The sequence below is a fragment of the Buteo buteo genome, chromosome 1, assembly GCF_964188355.1.
Source record: "Buteo buteo chromosome 1, bButBut1.hap1.1, whole genome shotgun sequence".
In the NCBI taxonomy this organism is placed as follows: Eukaryota; Metazoa; Chordata; class Aves; order Accipitriformes; family Accipitridae; genus Buteo; species Buteo buteo.
Genome location: NC_134171.1, coordinates 47,064,195 through 47,085,396, shown reverse-complemented (window position 1 = coordinate 47,085,396; position 21,202 = coordinate 47,064,195). Strand labels below are relative to the sequence as shown.

Genomic DNA, 21,202 nt, shown 5'->3' with positions numbered 1-21,202 from the left:
TATTATAAAGTTTACCAGTCATCAGTCACTGCTTCTGTTCTGGCATTGATAATGGGCATGGCCTTTTCTGCTCAATGTTTGTGTAAGTAGGCATTGTCAGAATGGCTAAAGAAGGCAGTGAATACTAATGCTGCAGTAACCAGAAACTCCACAGCTACAGTGAATCAGCTTAGTAAAAAAGAGTTTCAAGTCTCACGAGTAAACAGCTAGAAAATATTTCCACAGGAAGAGCTTCATAGTCTGGTTTGCATTGTTTCTCTGAAGAAGCAGTTTCAAGGCCATACTTCTTTCTAAACACTATCTAATCATAGAATCACAGAATCGCTTAGGTTAGAAAAAACCTTTAAGATCATCAAATCCAACCATTAACCCAGCACTGCCAAGTCCACTGCTAAACCATGTCCCTAAGCACCACATCTACATGCCTTTTAAATACCTGCAGGGATGGTGACTCAACCAATTCTCTGGGCAGCCTGTTCGGTTTTGTTATTGCAACTCAGAGATCAGACCTGAAAATCTGATTAAGATATTATTTTATTTTATATATTCCTGGACATTATATGACAATAGCAGCAGAGATTCAAACAATTCATTACTTGTGATAACACTTTTACTGTTACTAATAAAAGGACAAATAAATTGACTTTTAAAATGCACAAATTCCAAAAGAAAATGGAAATTCAATATCTAATATAAAACTCCGTAAAAACATCTGAGTTGATATCACTGGCAGTTTAGCTTAGATAGATACAAACATATTGCTCTTTTTCTCTACAACTGTAAGCAGAAAACTTTTAAGATTATATAAATGTGTTAGCAAGGGAAGAGTTAATCCTCTGAGAACAAAAGTTTCATCCATAATAAAGTTTTGTTTAAACTTCAACTTGTGTATACCCAAAATTGGACTTATACTCACAAATGCAATTCTACATGTAAACAGCAGATTGTATAAACAACTCTTTATTAGCCAAAGTGACTATTTTATAGAAACAAGCCAAAGTATATATACATATACACGTATGTTTGTGTTCACATACACACACATGCATGAAAGTGTTCCCAGAATTGCTACTGGAAGCTTGTCCCTTAATGTACCCTAAATCTGTATTTGCTCATTTGAAACCATTTAATTTATCTTTCTTTAATATAGTCCATTATAGAATACACCCACAAAAAAAGAAGGAAACTGCTGTCACAGTGCTCCACAAAAGTTTTCATGTCCTCAGCTTCTGAAACATTTAAGATTATTAACTTGCTGGCAGGCTCCCGAGGATTTTTAAGGCATCTGTGCCTGTGCTATTTATTTTTAACTCTGTCTTCCAATGTTATGAAATCACCAAACTCTCTTGACTTTCTTAGTAATTCCATTTCATGTGGTTCTGCCTTTCAGGCAGATTCAAGAATGACATAATCGTCTTTTCCCACCCACAGGTTTTGGACTGTTGCCGTTGGTTACGCCCTTCCGAGTAATGTGCAACATGAATCTTTTTCTGATCCCATATGCCCATAAATGGAAGTCAGCCCAGCAAAGATGACTAAAACACAGTTTCTTGGCTTTCTGTCCATCACCACCATAGGTAGAGTAAGTCTTCTTTGGGTTTTTTCCTATTGGTTAATATTACTTAGGCTCCAGTGCAGGAATGTCAGTCCAACGTCATGCTGTCTTAAAAGGAAGTGGACTGATTTCTGAATAAACTTTACCCCTGTTACTGAAGGGAGAGCAGATATATTGAATGTAGTAGCAGCGAATAAACAAGTTCTGCAAAGTGCTTCTTTTGTATTTTTTACTGGAGCATTTATGCAAATGCACTCAAAAATACAGTATTCCTCATTTTTGTAAAAATACTCTAGAACTTGGCTAGTATGTACTCATAAGCACTACCGCAATCTTACTTTGTATGATTAACAATACTGGATCCAAGTACCAAGCTCCACAGCAACAGGATAAACATTATGGAGAAAAGGCATCTTCTGGAGTTTGTTATCAACATTAGAGAATTAGAAGCAATTTACAGTCCAGTCCCACTGCTCAATCTCATAAAGCCTCTCCTGACTTCCCTGAAGATTATGAGAGTGTTTGTACACATAAGAAATATGGCATGTTAACACAGAATAGAAAGCAAGGCCTCCAGCTATGCGCAGTGCAATGCTAAGGCACCATTGCAAGGTGAGAGCAGGCTGCAGAACGCCTTGCCCTAGACCCAAATTAAGACTTTCAGAGAAAGAATTGTTTCTTTGCCCTTCAAAAGTGTAATGTGTGCAGCAATGGCACAGCTCAGTCTGCCTTGGCCATTCACTCTGGACTCACTGGTCCCTGCAGCAGTTCTGAGAAGACAGTGCCTTCATGTGCCTGTCTGGTCCATACTGGACAGCACGGAGAGATACATCTATTCTTCCCCTTGTACTTTCTACGTAAATCTAACTATTGTTTCACCCTGCAGATTAGCTCTAATGACAACTTCATCTGTATGCCTCTGCCACCAAAAATGTCTAGTAAAAAACAGCATTCATTTCCTAAGGGCATTCATCTGCAGGATTTGTCTCCAGAAAATCTGCTCTTTACAGTTATGCTTTTCATGTTTGGTCAAATTTTTAAGTACTGCACAGCATCATGACTACTTGGACCTCCTAAACTCAGGACTACTAAGACGCAGTGCTCCAGGTCAGCTTCAGGGCAATTACTTACTAGTTGGCAATTACATTGCTCCTTTAAGAGCTGGCGCTGAACTGCCAGGCAAATAACAAAGCATGCATCATGCTCAAGGAAACACTAGCCCATGTCCAGAAGAAATGAAGAAGAATGCACCAAGTTATCACCATAAAAATAAATGACCTAACCTGGAAAGATAAAAAAATCCTGACTTCTGATTTCTTTCTCTTCTTGGGAAATGAGTCAATTCTGGAAAAAAATACAACTGGGCAATGCGGGGAAATGACTTGGCATCAGGATGTGCAGTCTAAAGACAGAAGAGGAGAAGCTAGAAGACAGAGTTCTCATGGGATTTTTGTTCATGATCAGGTACACTCTTGTATCTCCACTTGGCCCTCTTCTAAGTTCAGTGCAGCTGAGAGTCATGCCTTTCTCTCAATCACAGCAGCGTGTGATAATCCATTTGAACAGGTATCTAGCAGAAAGAAAACTGTGAGATAGGCTAGAAAATGAGACAAATTGATCATAATGGTCATCAAGGAGTGGAATTTACTGCAACAGGAATTCCATGTGAAATGGATCCAGAGGATTATTTCTTTCTTGAGGCTCTGTTCACAGTGCAAGCTACAGTAATATTTTTGTTTCTGTGATAGAAATTACCCAGCTAATAATTTACAACATTTTAAAAAAGGGATAATATGAAAATCCTGTAAAATTCTACTTTGGTGCTATTAAAAAGTCCAAGGCACTCTAAAACATGTCCTATCAAGGCAATAGTTAAGTTCTAGGAAGTTTTTACAAATTTGTCTGCCCTTTGCTGACAGAATAAAATAAAAGATTATTTAGATGGCCAAGCTCTGAAAATTTTACTAAGTATCTTTAACTCTGCCTATAACGAGATCTATTTCTTCCAGTAATACAATTATTGTTAATAGCTGTTCTGATACTAAGAAAGAAAATCTGTTTTAGCTGCAGTGGAATTGTAGTTATTTAAAACATTAAATTCACCCATCCACATTAACATCAACATGAAACATTTTAGCTTCTCATACCATTACACAAGCACTTTCAAAAATATTTTAAAATCTTATACACTCTATAGTTTTTTACTATACATAAAGACAAGAGTAGCTATGAAAGTATTCAACTTCTGCCATTATCTCACGGCAAGAAGATAATAGATATTTCTCTAGAAAGATAGTAAGAGTCTTTCTAAACAGATAGGTAGAAGGTATATGTCATGATAGACTATATCAGCTGATATTTTATTTCTGGAGCAGATGAAGGTTAAGAATCCAAAGTGCTTATTCAACCTTCTCTAACAACCTTACCTGTGGGAATACTTGGGGCAAGCCATCAGCTCAAATCATCACCCCACAGTGGTCAATCTTAATGGAAAACCAGAGCCTGAATTGCTGGCTAGAGCTAAGCACGCAGCACAAACATCTTCTGTGCCGAGTTTGACAACACTCACATCCTTAGTAGGTCTGCTTTTTGATAATATTCTAATAAAAATATTGCCAAGCATATTGCAAAACCAAAACATGTTCACTTATTTGGCAGCATATTCATACAAAGCTAAAGCTGAACTTCTTTTTTAAAAGTAGTGGTAATAAAGGAGGATTCTGTGAGTAACACTCAGTTAATCAATAGACAGAAAGTATCAGATCATCCACCCGCACATCAAAACAAGCTGTACTGAAAATAGTACATTGTAACAAGTGACTCATGATGAATTGTACTCCGTACTGGACAGGTGAAAACTGTATTTGTCAAATTAATTACTATGTTAAAGCCATGTTCTCCTGACTCTGTTTTTAAATTTCCCTCATGTCCAGTACAAACACCTCTGCATTTAAAAGAGCTGAATTTAGTCCTCAGATTTCAAAAGATCAAAATAAAATGAACCAAAAGAAGCCCTTAGAAATGGTGGCCTTTTAGTATTCATAATCAACAAAACAAATTCCCAAAGTAGATAAGTTTCAGCAGGTAGATGCGATGACAGTTTTCATCAACATATTAAGTGCTTACAAATCTCTGTTCCCATTTAAATTTGCAATAAAGTTTTTACTGACTTCAATGAGGTAAGTAAGAGTAATCCAGCCTAATGTACTGAAAATCCTGTTGCTAATTTTCAAACAGTTTAACAGAAGGAGTGTTCATGGTACCTACACATTACTACATTATTTATTGTACCATTTGGTTGTTTTTCATTTCATTTCACTGGTGACATAGAATAGACTGCACTGTGTTGAGCTGCAGCAGACATTTAAATGTTGCTTTTAAACCATATAAGATTTCTCATGTAAAAATAAACTTGAAAGTTGGGAAAAAATAAAAATTAAATAAGCCTGAATTATTTTATTATGAATTAAATCAACTTTACTGTCAGTTTTTGCCTCATACATATTTTTTGAAGACTATCTCTCAGATAGAAACAAGACTACTTCATTCATTCATGGGCAATACTTTGGCTCCATGTGCATTTATGTAAGTAAGAAGAATTTTGGACCTCCTTTCTATTACATCAATAAGCTTTTCAATTCCTTTTCTGCCTCCTTGGCTCTCCCAGTATATTTTGTCAAGGAACAAAGACTGAAGCAACTTCTCACGTAAACGCTGGCTCCTCAGCACTGAAACTGCAGATTCAGGGAATCTGGAAAAGCACAAAGAAATTCATCAATTTTGCCATCACTCTGAATTGCAATATTTATGTTGTGGTTTAGCAATCAATTCTATGAATATAAACTGCAACTCAGCAAAGGAAGTCCATGCATGCCTAATCATATGCATGTTAATTGCATCTTTTACAGCAGTGGGATTACTCAAACATTTTTAGACACATCCTGTAAATGTCTTAGGCCGATGATATCTATTCCAGTAACTTGGTGTTTCATGCTCAAACTGGGAAGAAACTATCTATCTTTTTTACAAAATTAATAAGTTAAAACTTACTCATTGATTCCTTGTAGTATTTTGAAGTCAAGATTGTCCTCGTTTCTGTCAAAGAAACCCTTATTGTCTATAAAGGCCAAGTGCCTTTGGTCATGCCTTCTCTGAACTATGTGTGTCAGGTCAACAGCATCCTGATCACTGCATTTCAGCTTCAGTCCTTGCTGCATGCAGGAATCCTCCTTGAGAGGTTTGAATCCACAGCAGTTTCTGTCTAGTCGATTATAGATCTAAAACAAAGTACAGCAGAGTGCCAAGTGAAAGCAATATCAAAGTATTTGGGGCACATCGTCACTATAAGACATCATTCACTAACACAGCTGACAGGAAAGCAAGCTCAGGACAAGTATAATTAAAGTCAGCAGTGAATGGCATTGAAGACCTGGTCCCCATACTTCACATACTGATAGAAGCAATTTCTCAGACTGTGTATTTTATCCATTTTATAGCCATGATTTGTTATGTCAGTAGAAATTCTTTGAAAATAATGGAACAATACAACTGTGTAACTGGAATAACAAGATGGTGAATATAATTCCATATTTTTCAGAAGGCTGTAGTTTTTTTACATTTTCTCTGCTGGAGAACAATAGAAATAGCACAGCCTGACACACACAGAGGGTCTCCATTTTGTGGGACCTATTAGACTAATATTACGCAAAATAATTGAGAAGATTAGTAGGGGGCACAGCAAACCATCAAAAGCTACAAAATATAAGAGTGCATTTATAATCACAGAGCAGCCTCCCTGAGTTGCACTGTGGTGTATGCTTTAATGACATGATGGTCTAGGCTATTTTTTCCTATGCGAACCCTCCCTTATTCATCACACAGCACTTAGCTGGAAGGAATACATGTGGTCTAACTTTCGTGGTGTAAATGTTAAGCATCACTTCTGACTTAGTCATTTATGTTCCCTTTCATAAACAACGACAAGAATGAGGCATCCCCAGAGCAAAGGATGCCATTTTAGGATAACCATCTAATACAGGAAGGATAAATCACTCCTTGAAAGTGCTTCTACCCCTGCTGACTAGATGAGAGTAAATGGACAACATTGCCAGGGTCCTGAGTGCACAAATAGGCCTTAATTGCCCTAAGCAACCTCACCTGGGACCTCCACACACACCCCCTCTGCCTGTGGGCCCAGGACCCCCATTTAAGCTCAGGCCTGGCACCTCAGCCCTCTTTTGAGCCCTTTTGGGGTTGTGGGGAATGTATCTGTTGCTTGTCCTGCTACCTGATGCTTCTGGATTGCTGCTTGGGGTTCCTTCTCATTGGCCTTTGAGCTGGCTTGCTGCCTTGTCTGTGCCGGATGCCTGCTGGGCTATCAATGGGACCCGTGGCTTTTACCATCCTTCCTGCTGGGCTGCCTCTCCCACTGCTGGCCCTGCCTGTTCTGCCTGCCATGGGGCTGCCCTTGGCTCCAGCTCATCTCCCCAGGGAGCAGCCCTGCTCCTGCTGACAGGTGCTTACAAAGTGGAAGTCTGGTCTGGTGCATCTAAGGCTTAATGACTAGTTTATCAAAGGTAAATAATTTTTTCTGTCCTTGTTTGTTGTACACTGTTAACTCTTCAAACTGCTCTAAGCATAAAAGCATTAATGTTCACATAAGCCTTCTAAAACTACAATTTTATTTTTGTGACACCCCAGTGAAATGAACTGTTAGGACTCTTTTCCTGATGTAGAACTATGTTGCATGTTAAAAAGACCTCCTAATTTTGTTCATCAAATGAAAGTCTCAGAGTTGTTCTGTTTTTTCTTATGTAGTACTGTTGCCACCAGTCTTGGTGGCAGTGTTTGTTTTCAGATGTGAAAATTCTGAGGAAAGTGTTGTGGTTTAACCCCAGCCAGCAACTAAGCACCACGCAGCCGCTCACTCACTCCCCCCCCATCCAGTGGGATGGGGGAGAAAATCGGGAAAAGAAGTAAAACTCGTGGGTTGAGATAAGAACGGTTTAGTAGAACAGAAAAGAAGAGACTAATAATGATAATGATAACACGAATAAAATGACAACAGTAGTAATAAAAGGATTGGAATGTACAAATGATGCGCAGGGCAATTGCTCACCACCCGCCGACCGACACCCAGCCAGTCCCCCAGCGGCGATTCCCTGCCCCCCCCCCTTCCCAGTTCCTAAACTAGATGGGACGTCCCATGGTATGGAATACACCGTTGGCCAGTTTGGGTCAGGTGCCCTGGCTGGGCATGAGAAGCTGAAAAATCCTTGACTATAGTCTAAACACTACTGAGCAACAACTGAAAACATCAGTGTTATCAACATTCTTTGCATACTGAACTCAAAACATAGCACTGTACCAGCTACTAGGAAGACAGTTAACTCTATCCCAGCTGAAACCAGGATAGAAAGGAACAGATTTCTCTTCCTCTTTCTCTTCTCATGAGCAGCATTGAGCAGCTGCAGGCACTAAAGCCCCTCTTGCTTGCTGTCTTCTAGCTCATGGGATCTCCCATTCAACTCATCCAAAGGCTTTGCCAGAAAGTGAAGCAGAGTCCTTCTAGACAGACTCCTTTGATGTATAGCCCTAATTCATCTGCACCACACTTCATTACATGCATTAAATAGATGAGTTCATGTTCTTACAGACAACCTCTTCATAATATCTTGCATCATTCCAGTGTTAAGACAGAGTGATGGGACATTGTGGAATTGATGCTGCAAACTTAATAGTTTAGCACTGGGTTTTGTCATATATTTATGTACATGAGAGGTCCAAACCCCCAAAATTAAAGATGACATTTTACATTTAATGTCCTTATTTTACTTGAGTTCTTGCAGAAGGCAAGTGAAGGTCAGCGACAAGCATTTTTCAGCCTGCTCCTATGTTTTATAGCATTTGAAACCACAGACTAGGAACATCTATTATGGGCACCAAACCCATTCTTCTGAGGGAAGTATGTTTAATAGAGAATACTTTTCACCATTATTCTTTATTTCTGAATGACTCATGAAGCACAGATATTTATTTATTTTTAAACTTAGAACCTCTTCTTGGCATTTTTTGTTTTATAGTCTTCATGTTCTACTGCTGATAAACTTTAAAGTTAAGTCTGAGCACACCCAGATAAAATTTTAATCTTTAAGAACCATAAGACCCACTTCCACTCACTTTCTGGTATGCACATTCTTGTCTGGTAGGCAACTGGAGGTTTAAATCACTCTGATACCAGCTACTATTATAAGAGTAATTTCTTTGTCATGTAAAATTCAATCCTGTTGGTACAGTTCAATCATGTTTTATCTTATTTTAACTGACTGCTCCTGGATAATAGAAGTTCTATTATGAAGATTAAAAACTTGTCTTAGAAGACCTTAAAATTAGAAATCAACACAGAACCCATGAGGATTTTTAAACTGTTCAACAAGAAGACAATGGTATGAAAACATTAACTCTGACACAATCTGTACTATTCCTATAGGGCCATTACTATGTTTAGCATCAGAATAATCCACATATGACTTTATACCAGTTTCTAAGAATGACTTGCACATACTGAGACTAAAGATGGAGTCCTTAGACAAGTGACTATTTTAAGAGAAGAATTGAATGCTCTGTTTAACATAACAAGTCTGTAAAAATGTAACTAAAAAAAAATTGGAAACATCCATTTATCCTGGAACAGGACTGAGAAGGACAGGGATAGGCTATGCATAAGCCAAGTCATGATTTTTATATTTCAAGAAATATAACTCCATAAAAAACTGAATTATATGAACAACCAAACACAGTGCATAAAGCTAGTGCTTGCTGCAGTTTTAAATAAACCAGTAAGTGCTACAGGAGGCTCAGTCACCTGGACCTGTCTGGCAGACAAGGACAATTGGAAGTAGTGCCATATCTCAGGAAGCCATAAAATTAGCTTCCAGACAGGTGGTTCAGTTCATCCTTATTAATACACTATGTGTATTAATATTCTACTACATAATTGCTGTAACTGTAGCCACACATTATGACACCACCGGGCAGAGCCCTGGTTTGGTGTTATTTGGAGAGCTGATGATTATGTGCAATACCTAACTGAAGAACAGCAGCCATATCATTCATCAGTTCCTGCTCTGTTCTTTCCTTACTAAGTTGCTGCCTAGATTTTTAAAAAGGAGGAGAAATTAGCCACTATAACTTGGTCCAGATTTCAGCTGACCGAAACCACTTAAATCAACCCTGGGGGCTGGGGGGGTGCAGGAAGGACCACACAGTAAAAAAAGGTGGTTTATAGTTGTGAACATAGTCAAGAACTATGTTTGGAGAAAGGAGTCAAGGAGAAACAATATACTGGCCTCAAGGTGAGGTAAAACAAGATGTCTCAAGACAAAAAGCCTTTGCTTTCTCTTTTAGAAAATGAGTCAGTTAAGTTCCTGATCTCATTCCCTGATTATAAGTTGCATTTTGGATATTTTAATCATAAGAAACAACCAGAAACAAGTTCAAACTGAACTGTGCAAATACATCTCTTTCCCATTTAAAAAAGGGAAATAAACTAAAGTGATTTTTCAAGGAGTCACATGTGTGCTCATGTAACTTTTGAGGCAGATACTTGCATTCAGTAAATGTTTTACCTGCAGAAGAAAATCAAAGAGTGCCATCTTGGACCACTCATGATGATGGATTTCAGTACAGCCCCACTCAGCTTTGGGAACTTTACCATTCTGCCAGCATTTCTGCTTCAATAGCTGCTGATATTGCCCCCAGGTTAATCTCACTGATGAATGGGTATTATCATCTGTTGGACTCAGTGAGGAATCCCAGAGAATAACAGGACAGGCTTGACCATCTGAAAAACGAAAAACAGATCATTAGTATAGTGCAATACTGTCAGACTTGATCATTCTTTAGACATTGCCTAAGCATCAATAATTATACCATTTTACAGATGTGGCAGGAAAAGTGGCCAGGAGCTAATAACTTGACAGCCTTCATTTAATGTGGCCTTATTCCACATATAAAACCACCCACCATAGGAATGGAAGAAGCACAGACATCATAAGCATCTTCAGCGTACAGAAAGCTTTCTCTGTTTGAAGCAAGAGATTAATGTACAAAAACATATACTAAATCAGACTATTAAAAAGTTTATAGGTAGATTAAGAGCCTACAATGCCTTTGTGAATCAAGGATGTAATTTCCCTCTGATTCCAGTGAACTGATGATGATTTACAAGAGCCGAAAACTTATGTCAAAGTATTTTTTCTGCATAATGGGCACAGAAACACTACAAATCCTATACTCAAAGTGGATTTATTTTGTTATCTTTAGTATTTTAGGCCTATAATGTATGATTTCACAGCTCTGAAATGATATATGAGGATACTGCAGAGTGTGAGCTTAGCATGAATAAACACCTTGATAAGTATTTTTTCTTTACCCAGGTATAACATGAGATCTGTTTTGTATAGCAGCTCTTTTGGCTACACTCTATAATTCTTCTCTGTAAAGAATATTCTGCTCTTCCCTGAAATGAAGTCAAGGGCCTTACCTTTGGTGAATTCAAGTGTTCAGGCTTCTTAGTGGGAAGAAACCTCAGCAAGGAATGTAAAATGAGTTTTCCCAGCATAAGAACTGACAAATATATTTCACCCAGTATCAACTAAGAGGCCTATCTATCTTCTTAGGAAAGTAGAACTCTCCTTTTCATTGTTGAGGCAATGCTGCCGCTGCCTTAAATGGTCAAGGACCCAGGACTGACTGTGGCTTGTACACACATTAGAACAAAGAAATCCTTTATATCTTTGGGTGTAGACAGAAGACCAAAATATGATGTCTCGGTACAGAGAGGAGGAACCATTTAACTGCAAAGCTGCTATTTACTAAATAGCAAGTATTGGAACATGTATAAAGATTTACATTTATTTATATTCAACTTGCAGGTCAATGAACCTAAAGCCCACACTATTGCACAATTTATGACATAGTTAAATGCAGCCTAAACTGTCTCTTTGTCTTCCACATGCCTGTCGAGCCAGAGATGCATCTAAAAAGAAGCTTTCAGAAACTTGAATGATGAGATCCATGGCACCTCCTTCTTCAGAGGCAAACCAGACAGAGAATAGCACATAGAAAACTGGTATCAGTGCCAACAGCAAGGTAAAAGGTGAATGCTCCACCTGTAAGCAGCAAGAACTGTTAAAAACAGGTCTCCATACAGCTGAATCAAAGAGCAACTTGTTCAAAGGATGCTCAGTGATCTAAAACAACAGGTAAGAAATTCTTTGCCCATACTTAGCAGTAACTGATCTTGTATTTGCCAACAGAGCATGATAGGCCCCACATGCAATCAAACCCAAGAGAAAAACACCTCTCCAAAACCAGAATGTACTCAATCTTCTCTCTGCCATGGCTTGCACATACAAGGTAGTCCTTCACAAGTCAACCCAATGTGCAGCTCCACCACCTTTTTAACTTCCCTCCCAGTTGTCCAATGTTTCCTTAGGAACACAGAAAGTGTCTTTCCATTAGGAACATCAATCTCTCTCTCTCACTAGGATCAGTACTACTTCTATCATCACCACGCTCCACACTCTTTCCTCAGATGAAAAAAAGTGCTGAGTGCCCCTGAAAATCAGGCTGCTTCTACTGAGGTGCCTGAATAAGTATTTAGGAAATGAATTTGGGAAATCCTAGCCATTTCCCCATCTCTCTTGCTCTGGCTCCATCACCTGCATTGTAGATGACTTTAACCAAGTCAGGTCAACTATTGGCTAAGCCTCCTTTCCAAGCCACTTGGAGAAAGTCTATATAAGCATTGAGAATTGTCACAGCTTTCTTCAGGACAAAGTCTGATCTGAGCTATTATTTTTATATCTCCAGTAACAGCTTATGTAACTATTCATGTATTCTTCCACAAACCAAATACATAAATGGTCTTCTAACAAAACAAACAACTCCTGTCTGCCCAAAAGGGACATGATAAACAATAGTAATATAAACACTTGAAAAATATGAATAATATCTTGCCAGTTTCCATTAAGATACAAAAACATTTTTAAAAGACCAAAGCTAAATACAGGAAATGTTTACATTTCAGAGGAAATGGGAGCAGAAAAGATGAGCCAAAATAAAGTCTTTCAACACTGTAATATAAATTGAATTACAGGAATATGAAAGAGCAGCTTCAGTAAAGAGCAGTGACTCAAATTTTTGACACTTGCAGGAAAAACATGAAGATGCTGAATTAAAGCAGATAAGGGGTCTGATTCATAGCTGCATGAATTGGCAGGACCCCACTGAAATCAGTGGAGCTCTTCTGATTCAAATCTCATGAGGATGGGGCTGAAGTTAAATGAACGGTGAGAAGTAAGGCCTGGCTAAGAATCGAAGCTTTCAGTTTGATACAGCCAAAAGTGAGGAGGTTGAGCACACTTCAGAATAAGTCCAGTGTATTCTGCATGTGCCTCTTTCCTAATCAGCTTATATATTAGCACAAAGGTCTACTGCTTTTCTGTTACTGCAGCTGCATTGCACTGAACCTTGCCCAAAGCTGATTGACTTAATTTTATTTTAATTGGCCATTTTAGATCTATATATCTACTTAACTATCTAAAAATTATCTGCAAAATTGTATGGGAAAGATTTTTTCAAAACTTGTGTTGGAACCAGCTTCCTAGTAATTCATATAAGTTTTTAAACATCAAAATATTTATAAAAATTTCTTGGGCCCTTAGGACCTACTGGCTCAGGATATCCTAAGTTGAATAAGCTAACACAGATGAAATCTCAGGCTGCTGAGGCTAGACTACCTCAAGGTACTCAAACTGCTCTATGTGCAGTCAGGTAATGTATCACTGCATGGCTTCTTCCGCATAGGCATCATCTTAGATATCCACACCCCACATCACTTTGAAAATAGTCTGTATGCTTCTTAATCACAAAGATGCTCTTGTAAATGTTACTCTTCTGTCTTGTGCTCTAATTTGTGTCTACAGCATTTTTTCTAACTCCTTCAAAAGAAAATATTTTCAAACATGCACATGAGAGCATCACTAAAAAGAGCAAATCTTTCATGACGTAGTTAGAATCATAGAATCATTTAGATTGGAAAAGACCTTCAAGATCATAGAGTCCAACCATCATCCATGCCCACTAAACCATGTTCTGGAGTGTCTTGTCTACATGCTTTTTGAATACCTGCAGGGATGGTGACTCAACCACTTCCCTGGGCAGCCTGTTCCAATGCCTGGCAACCCTCCCAGTAAAGAAATTTTTTTCTAATATCCAACCTAAACCTCCCCTGGCCCAACTTGAGGCCATTTCCTCTTGTCCTATCACTAGTTACTTGATAGAAGAGACCAGCACTCACCACACTACAACCTCCTTCCACATAGTTGTAGAGAGCAATAAGGTCTCCCCTCAGTCTCCTTTTCTCCAGACTAAACAGCCCCAGCTCCCTCAGCTGCTCCTCACAGGACTTGTGCTCCAGGCCCTTCACCAACTTGGTTGCCCTTCTCTGGACACCCTCCAGCACCTCAATGTCTTTCCTGTAGTGAGGGGCCCAAAACTGAACACAGCACTCGAGGTGCGGCCTCACCAGTGCCCAGTACAGGGGAACAACCACCTCCCTGCTCCTGCTGGCCACACTATTTCTGATACAGGCCAGGATGCCGTTGGCCTTCTTGGCCACCTGGGCACACTGCTGGCTCATATTCAGCCGGCTGTCGACCAGCACCCCCAGGTCTTTCTCTGCCGGGCAGCTTTCCGGCCACTCTTCCCCAAGCCTGTAGCGCTGCATGGGGTTGTTGTGACCCAAGTGCAGGACCTGGCACTTGGCCTTGTTGAATGTCATACAGTTGGCCTCGGCCAATCGATCCAGCCTGTCCAAATCTCTCTGTAGAGCCTTCCTACCCTCAAGCAGATCAACCCTGCCTCCCAACTTGGTGTCATCTGCAAACTTGCTGAGGGTGCACTCAATCCCCTTGTCCAAATCATTGATAAAGATATTAAACAGAACAGGGCCCAATACTGAGCCCTGAGGAACACCACTTGTGACCCACTGCCAACTGGATTTCACCCCATTCACCACAACCCTCTGGGCTCGTCCATCCAGCCAGTTTTTTACCCAGTGAAGAGTACACTTGTCTAAGCCATGAGACACCAGCTTCTCAAGGAGTATGCCAAGAGAGACAGTGTCAAAGGCCTTGCTGAAGTCCAGGTAGACAACATCCACAGCCTTTCCCTCATCCACTAGGCAGGTCACCTGGTCACAGATGGAGATCAGGTTGGTCAAGCAGGACCTGCCTTTTGTAAACCCATGCTGGCTGGGCCTGATCCCCTGTTTGTCCTGGACTTGCCATGTGAGTGCTCTCAAGACAAACTGTTCCATAATCTTCCCCAGTACCGAGGTCAGGCTGACAGGCCCATAGTTCCCCGGATCCTCCCTCCGACCCTTCTTGTAAATGGGCGTCATACTGGCAAGCCTCCAGTCCTCTGCGACTTCCCCCATTGACCAGGATTGCTGATAAATGATGGAGAGTGGCTTGGCAAGCACCTCCACCAGCTCCCTCAGTACTCTCGGATGGATCCCATCTGGTCCCATAGACTTGTGAGTGTCCAGATGGCGTAGTAGGTCACTAACTGTTTCCTCCTGGATTAAGGGGGGTATATTCTGCTCTTTGTCCTTGCCTTCCAGCTCAGGGGGCAGAGTACCCTGAGGATAACTGGTCTCCCTATTAAAGACTGAGGCAAAGAAGGCATTAAGTACCTGTTAAAGCCCTTTCTCAAACTCCTCATTGTTCACTGCAAAGCAGTACAGCTTACCAGTGCCACATTTGAAAGAAACAGTTCAGTTGCCTGTATATTAGCAGAATAGGGTAATTTAGTGTGGAAAGATGAGAGGGACCGACATACAGAGCATTACTTGAATTTTAGAGTTTAAGTTCTGAGGGAAATTACAAGGGACAAAGCAGGGAGAAGTTAGGCATTTTTCTTTCTTCCCTCTGCACCTTATTTGCATGGTTTCTTTCCTGCGCTCATATGGTTGTCAGAATTAAGGAATGTATGAAACGTGCATTAGTTGCTCTCTAGACTATGGACTGCATTATTGCTTATACATGAACTTCTCTACCCAAGAGAATATTGGAAATATACACTCTGGTACCCCTCTGAGAGGTACAACACCATGGTGTAAGTTTGGGGTTTTAGGCAGAAAACAGGACAGATAAATTGAAACATTTTAGAGTATTCTGAATGCATAAAGCAGTGTTTAATTTTTCTTATTCTGTGCCCTGACATTAGAGATTCATAATATCTTTGCCTGCTTTTGCATAACTTTTGGTGGGATGGCAAGGGCAGGCTGATAGTGCAGGTTATAACATGGAAAAACCTATGGCTCCGTTTATCATCATGCAGAGGCCAGTAAAGGAAAATGACAAGTACAACCAGCGGAGCTATCTATCATGTCATTCATCTATTTGCACTAAACCAACCATAAAAGGTGTTACTCAAAGGAAGAGTTTCTTGCATGTTTTAGGAATAAAAGTGGTTCTGGGCAAATAGTGGGTTTAATCTTTAGCTAAAAAAAGCCCAACTGAATTGAGTACACCTGTGCTTATTCTTCTCAGTACAGGATAAAACACATTTAGCCAAATTTATGATACCAGAAAACTAGGGGGGAAGAGGGGTGGTTGTCAGCATGTAGTAGTTCAGGCTCTCAGCAAGTGGCGCAACAAAACTGCATAGCAATAGCTGCACATTTTGTACCAAAAGCTGTATAAAGAGCTCAGCCTTGTTGCTACGCTCCAAGGAGCCAGAGTCCTATCCTTAAGCTGCAACACAGAAGCAAGCCTGCTCCAGCCCATGTTGTTCAGGTTGTACCTCAAGCCCTAAAACACACTGGCATCATCCTACTTCGTGAATGCTGTTGCCAAGCTAGAGGCAATACATGCAGTCATTTTACTTAGCTTCTGTGCAAATTAATTAAGGTAGGGCTGTGACACCAAGCAAGGTCACTCCTGTTTCTTCTGTGCCTTAGGTTATGGTGAACAAAAAATGAAGATTCTCAGTCCTGTGGTATTAATGTGACCATCCCAAAACTCAGACATGCAAGGGTCAGCCTCCATTTTCTCCATGATAGACACAATTTCATGATTATTTCTTGTTGTTTTACAGGCTTATCCTTCTTTGTTTATAGGTGTTTTGGAGTTCTTGACATTTTTCACACCTTGTAGGTAGCAATAAGAATAATGAATGAATGCTTGCGTATGCCCAGAATCATGCTCTTTTAGACTGTAATACGGAGCTCAGAAGGGCCTTGCCCACCTGAACTCCCCAGGCTTTTTACGTTCAGCCAATTCATTGCAAAAAATATGAGAGAGATTTATCATACCTGATTTTTCCATCCATGATGGAAAAATAAGCTAAACCATAAAAAAACCCGTTAACACTTTAAAAGGGTTTACAATTAACTAGGGAAGGCAAGGGCAGCAGACGGAGGACTTGCATACAGTATTTTGCTAGACTTTAAAAAAAAAAACTAAAAACAAACAGTTGGGGATTTGTGGGAATAGGGGAAACAGAACCTGTACAGGGATTTACTAAGCGGTTCTTTGAAACCGCTTTTGACAAAATGAATGACAGTTTTGAAAAGCCCATTTTTTAAGATTTTAATGCTACATCAAACATGTCTTGTTAGATCACATCACAGCTGAGGCAAGCTAAAGGGATGTGTTGTGGAGAGAGATATGCCAGCCCAGAAACTGTGTACATTCATACACACATGCACAGTCTCTAATCCTGCATTGCTTGCTTTCCCATATGAATAACCATGATTCACACAAGCCACCCTGAAAAAAACTTTACAGTGCCCACCTATTCTTAACTTAAATGCATATAGGTTATAGAAATGAGCTGACTGTTCATATTATTTTTAAGAATATATTTTTGCTCATTTTCTCAACACAGATGTTTTCCAGATTATACCAAGCACAAGCATATAAATAGTAATGAGCTCAAGTAGATATTAGGCATCTGAGCTCCAGCATATTTCCAGGCTAAAGAAATGGAGAGAGACAAGGTACAGTAACTGTTCCAAATGCTCTGCACTCTTTAGCTGGAAAAAATGAAGTGAGACCAAAATAATGTTATTTCTTTTCTCATCACCTAGCAACACTCTTCTTGCTATAGGAACATAGCCAGTTATGAGGAAAAGAAAATTAAAGAGGGCAGAATGACGCTCCCTGTCCCAGACAGTCTAAAACATACTGTAAGGTGACAGACACTGAGCAACACAATGCACAACTAGGCTAATAGCAGTTTTCAGAGGCTTGCAGTCTGTCATCTCCCACAGCCACACTGTGCAGAGTTCCTCCAGCCAAACTACCTTAATGCCTTATGACAGCTCTATAGCAATAAATCTTGTTCCAAAAAATAAATGAGGCATAATGTATCTTCCATGCTCTGCAAGTATGAATAATATTCAGAAGCCTCCAAACTGTTGTTCCTAGAGATTCATTCACATTGTTGTACAGGCTGCCAGAGGGAAGGTTTACAAAGCAGGAAGAAATTGGAGATCACTGGGTTGTCTTCCTGCTGTCAAACTTCAGAAAGTTACTCCTGTGTTACTTTTGTTTTTTTTTTTTAAGAAACACAGACTGATATAAAAATGTTTGGTATAAGCTAATTGCAGCAGCAAGAAATGAACAGCAAAAACATAGCTAGCCACTTTACCAATGATTCATTAAAATGCAATGTAGTCTTTTTGGATTGTGATTTGTAACTGTACAAAACCAGCAGTTAAGCTGAAGACATATTTAACAAGATAGAAATGTTAGAAGTAGACTTCTAACTCACAATGTGTCTGAAATCAACCTTTAATTTCACAAAAGGTTAAAAATCAAACTTCTAATTGAAAAATTTATACCAATCATGCAACAGGTGTATTGAGATATTTACTGTGAATATTTCTTTGCACGATATATAGATGTGTGCAGCAAACCTCAAAAAGTACAGCAGGATTCACTGAAATGTAGTTTGTTTAGTTTTTTTTTTAATTACCAGGGGAGATGAATGCACTTTTGAAAAAATTTTCAGTTCCCAGAGGTATTAGTACCATGCAACTAGCATCAAGCTTTTGCAGGAAGGTCCCCTACCTCTCTGAGTAGTTATCTGACTAAATACAAAAGCCCTTTCCTACTGCCTGTTTGAGAGATGAATTCTTGTGCTCACATTCAACAGTATTTTAAGTCAATTCTAAAAGATAAGAAAACTTAAAAAAAATAATCAGAAATACCCATTGAATCACAGGGCATTCTAGAATTTTTCACCGGTTTCACTTCAGGCAGTCTGTACAACGTCATGCGATCTACAGACAACTCCCTCTCTTTTTCTCATTCCAGACTCTTGTGGAAGGGAAACTGCTACTGCCCTCAGCAGCTCAGTGGTATTTGATCTAAACTTTGGGGTACTGTGTCCATCAGACAGGATAATTGCACTGCAAAAGTTACACACAGATACCAGCTTTATTTCCCTGTAATGATGGTGTTAGTTCTCAGGCTCTCAGAAGTTAAAGGTGGTAGCTGCTGTCCCATGGTTAATGTGGGACGGCAAAGGAAACCTCAGCATCCCACCTGCAAGCTGAAAACCATAGGAATGTGTTACCTTGGAAGAACTCCGATCTCCTGCTTACAGAAGGTAAGCTCCTGTTTAGCCCCAAGATCCTATCCAAATGAAAGGCAAACACCTCGCTCATATCGAGGGGTCTTTTGACGATGCCACAGCGTCCCTGATTACAAGCAGCTCCTGTGGTGCTGGGACCTCTCGCAAATACTACCAGGACTGCTTTGTGAGAAGGTACTTCTTGGATGCTCTCTATCTGAGAATCTGCCAGCATGCGCATGTTTAGGATGTCGTCTTTGCTCAGCCAAGAGGGAGAGCTCTCGCTGTAAATCCTGATATTGCTTTCCTCAGGCTGGGGCTGTGCCTTTATAGCTCCAGAAATCCCCCCAGGTCTCCGGTGACCCCTCTCCCTGACTGCCATTCCTTTATGCTTGTGTTCATCCAGCTGATGCTTTCTTGCCTCCAGAGCTATTGCTGCTCCCATTGTGCCTGTGGCATGTGTTGCCCTCCCTGGCTGTTGGGCAAAGGCCTCTTCCCGGCTCATAAAAGTGGCTTTGGGAAAGCGCTGCCCGTAGGACAAAGGGGTTGCATGTTTCTTCCTGCGCTTTGGCTTCACTGTTCCTCTGATATTAGCAGGCTTGCTGCGCTTGGACCGCAGGGTGATATAAACTACATTGGGTGGCAGCAAGCTCCCATTGCTACCAAGCTGGGGTTCCTGGAAATTGGGTGGTGACAGGGTGCCATCCAGTGGGATGCCCAGAAAAGGAGTTTGGGCTGCATCTTGGAGACTTCTGGAACTGATCTTTTGATGTCCTCCTTTGTGCTGGGGTAAAACATGACCCACTTGACTGATGAGGAATCCCAGGTAGATCACACATGCAGTGCCCACTAGCAGATTCCTCCTTGTCCTTGGGCGCCTGCAAGTCCAGAGCCTCAGCACCCGTGGGGTACACAGGCAGCAAATAAACAAGTTTTTTATTTTACTTGGCTGATCAAAGGTGGTCATTTCTCTAGTGAATCCACATGATGAAAACAGCATAAAGTCTTCTGTACATTCCAGCCAGGATGATGATGCATGATTTCCCTTCCCTGATTTCTCCTTTTCCAAATAGCTTCCAGCATGGGTGATGGACAGAGGCTACTGATATGCCTGGGAATGTGTTTAGCACTAAGATGCTGACACTCCACCTTCTCAAGCCGTTAAATTCTTATCAGCCACCACAGGGGAAATGATTGGCTTCAGAGAATGAATGGAGCCAGCTGCGTAAGCAAAGTTTACTGACTTGTACTCTAAAAGATCTGAAGTACCTCCTTTGCAAACTGCAAAAAGAAATTAGTATTTCATTTTGTTACTCACGTATGGCATCTGTGGTTCTATATTTTTGAGATAGAAGTTCTAGATGATACAGTATGCATCTAGAAATTTGTCAGGATACATCTTTCACTTTCTTATTACAGTATAAATTAAACACCAAAATCATGAAATACAGGCTCAATTTGCAATCTCAGCTAGCTGTGTTCCAGCTTTAGAAGAAAAGCTTGTCAAACCCAGATCATTATCATCTTTTTCTTATGAGACAAAGTCTTCACTAATCCTCATGTTACGAAAATGCTGTAAATAATACAATATTAACCACCAGTAACTGTAGTAGCAAATACGTGCATATTTTAACTAATAAAAATATATTACCAGTGCCAAATTTCCCTAGTTGAATATGAATATAGTTCACATAATTCATAAACACCCATTAAAGATGAAAGATGATTAATTCTATTCACTCTTGTGAAGCCATAGATAGGATATAGCTAGCTATAGTTTTTCAAATAAAATGACAGTGGCTTATATATCCTTGCAAAGAAACAAAGATAGAATAAGTGCATGTTGTGCATATATAGTGCTATAAAAATATAAAATCTCTTACCTATTCAGCTTGACACATCCTTCGTTCTGGTAAACTCCTTAGGTTAATAAAAGTAACTTAGTAAAAGCTGATGATCTCAAAGTATTCTAGCACATATTTCAGTTTTAAGTAT

General features: G+C 39.9%; 2 protein-coding genes across 6 annotated transcripts in view; one reads left to right on the top strand and one right to left on the bottom strand.

The window, feature by feature from the left end:
• Nucleotides 1-522: 522 nt before the first annotated feature.
• On the bottom strand, nucleotides 523-20,207 carry GASK1B (golgi associated kinase 1B). 2 transcript variants are annotated; one of them, XM_075029336.1, is made up of 5 exons: nucleotides 19,211-20,207; nucleotides 10,183-10,397; nucleotides 5,606-5,832; nucleotides 5,177-5,306; nucleotides 523-3,125 (listed from the first exon to the last, which is right to left on the bottom strand). In XM_075029336.1, exons 1-5 carry the CDS (start codon nucleotides 20,205-20,207, stop codon nucleotides 3,090-3,092), a joined length of 1,605 nt encoding a protein of 534 aa, XP_074885437.1. In that variant the 3' UTR covers nucleotides 523-3,089. The 2 variants fall into 2 exon arrangements, with proteins under 2 accessions (XP_074885437.1, XP_074885426.1); XM_075029325.1 differs by having other exon boundaries at nucleotides 523-5,306.
• TMEM144 (transmembrane protein 144) overlaps nucleotides 19,117-21,202 on the top strand; it is a 30,962-nt gene continuing 28,876 nt past the window's right edge. For 3 of the 4 annotated variants that reach the window (XR_012650585.1, XM_075029348.1, XM_075029358.1), the window contains exon 1: nucleotides 20,306-20,432. Coding sequence is in view for 2 of the 4 variants with exons in the window: in XM_075029348.1 (XP_074885449.1) it covers nucleotides 20,419-20,432 (14 nt within the window). In the remaining 2 variants the exon portion in view is untranslated. Of the gene's footprint in view, nucleotides 19,244-20,305; nucleotides 20,433-21,202 lie in introns of those variants that run through there. The other variant, XM_075029365.1, reaches the window with a different exon arrangement.

Coding starts and splice junctions, on each gene's coding strand:
- GASK1B (XM_075029325.1), bottom strand. CDS start 20,207: ATGCTGTTTTCATCATGTGGATTCACTAGAGAAATGACCACCTTTGAT. Junction 10,398..19,210: donor GAGATCGGAGTTCTTCCAAG/GTAACACATTCC, acceptor TTCGTTTTTCAG/ATGGTCAAGCCTGTCCTGTT. Junction 5,307..5,605: donor ATACTACAAGGAATCAATGA/GTAAGTTTTAAC, acceptor GTGCTTTTCCAG/ATTCCCTGAATCTGCAGTTT.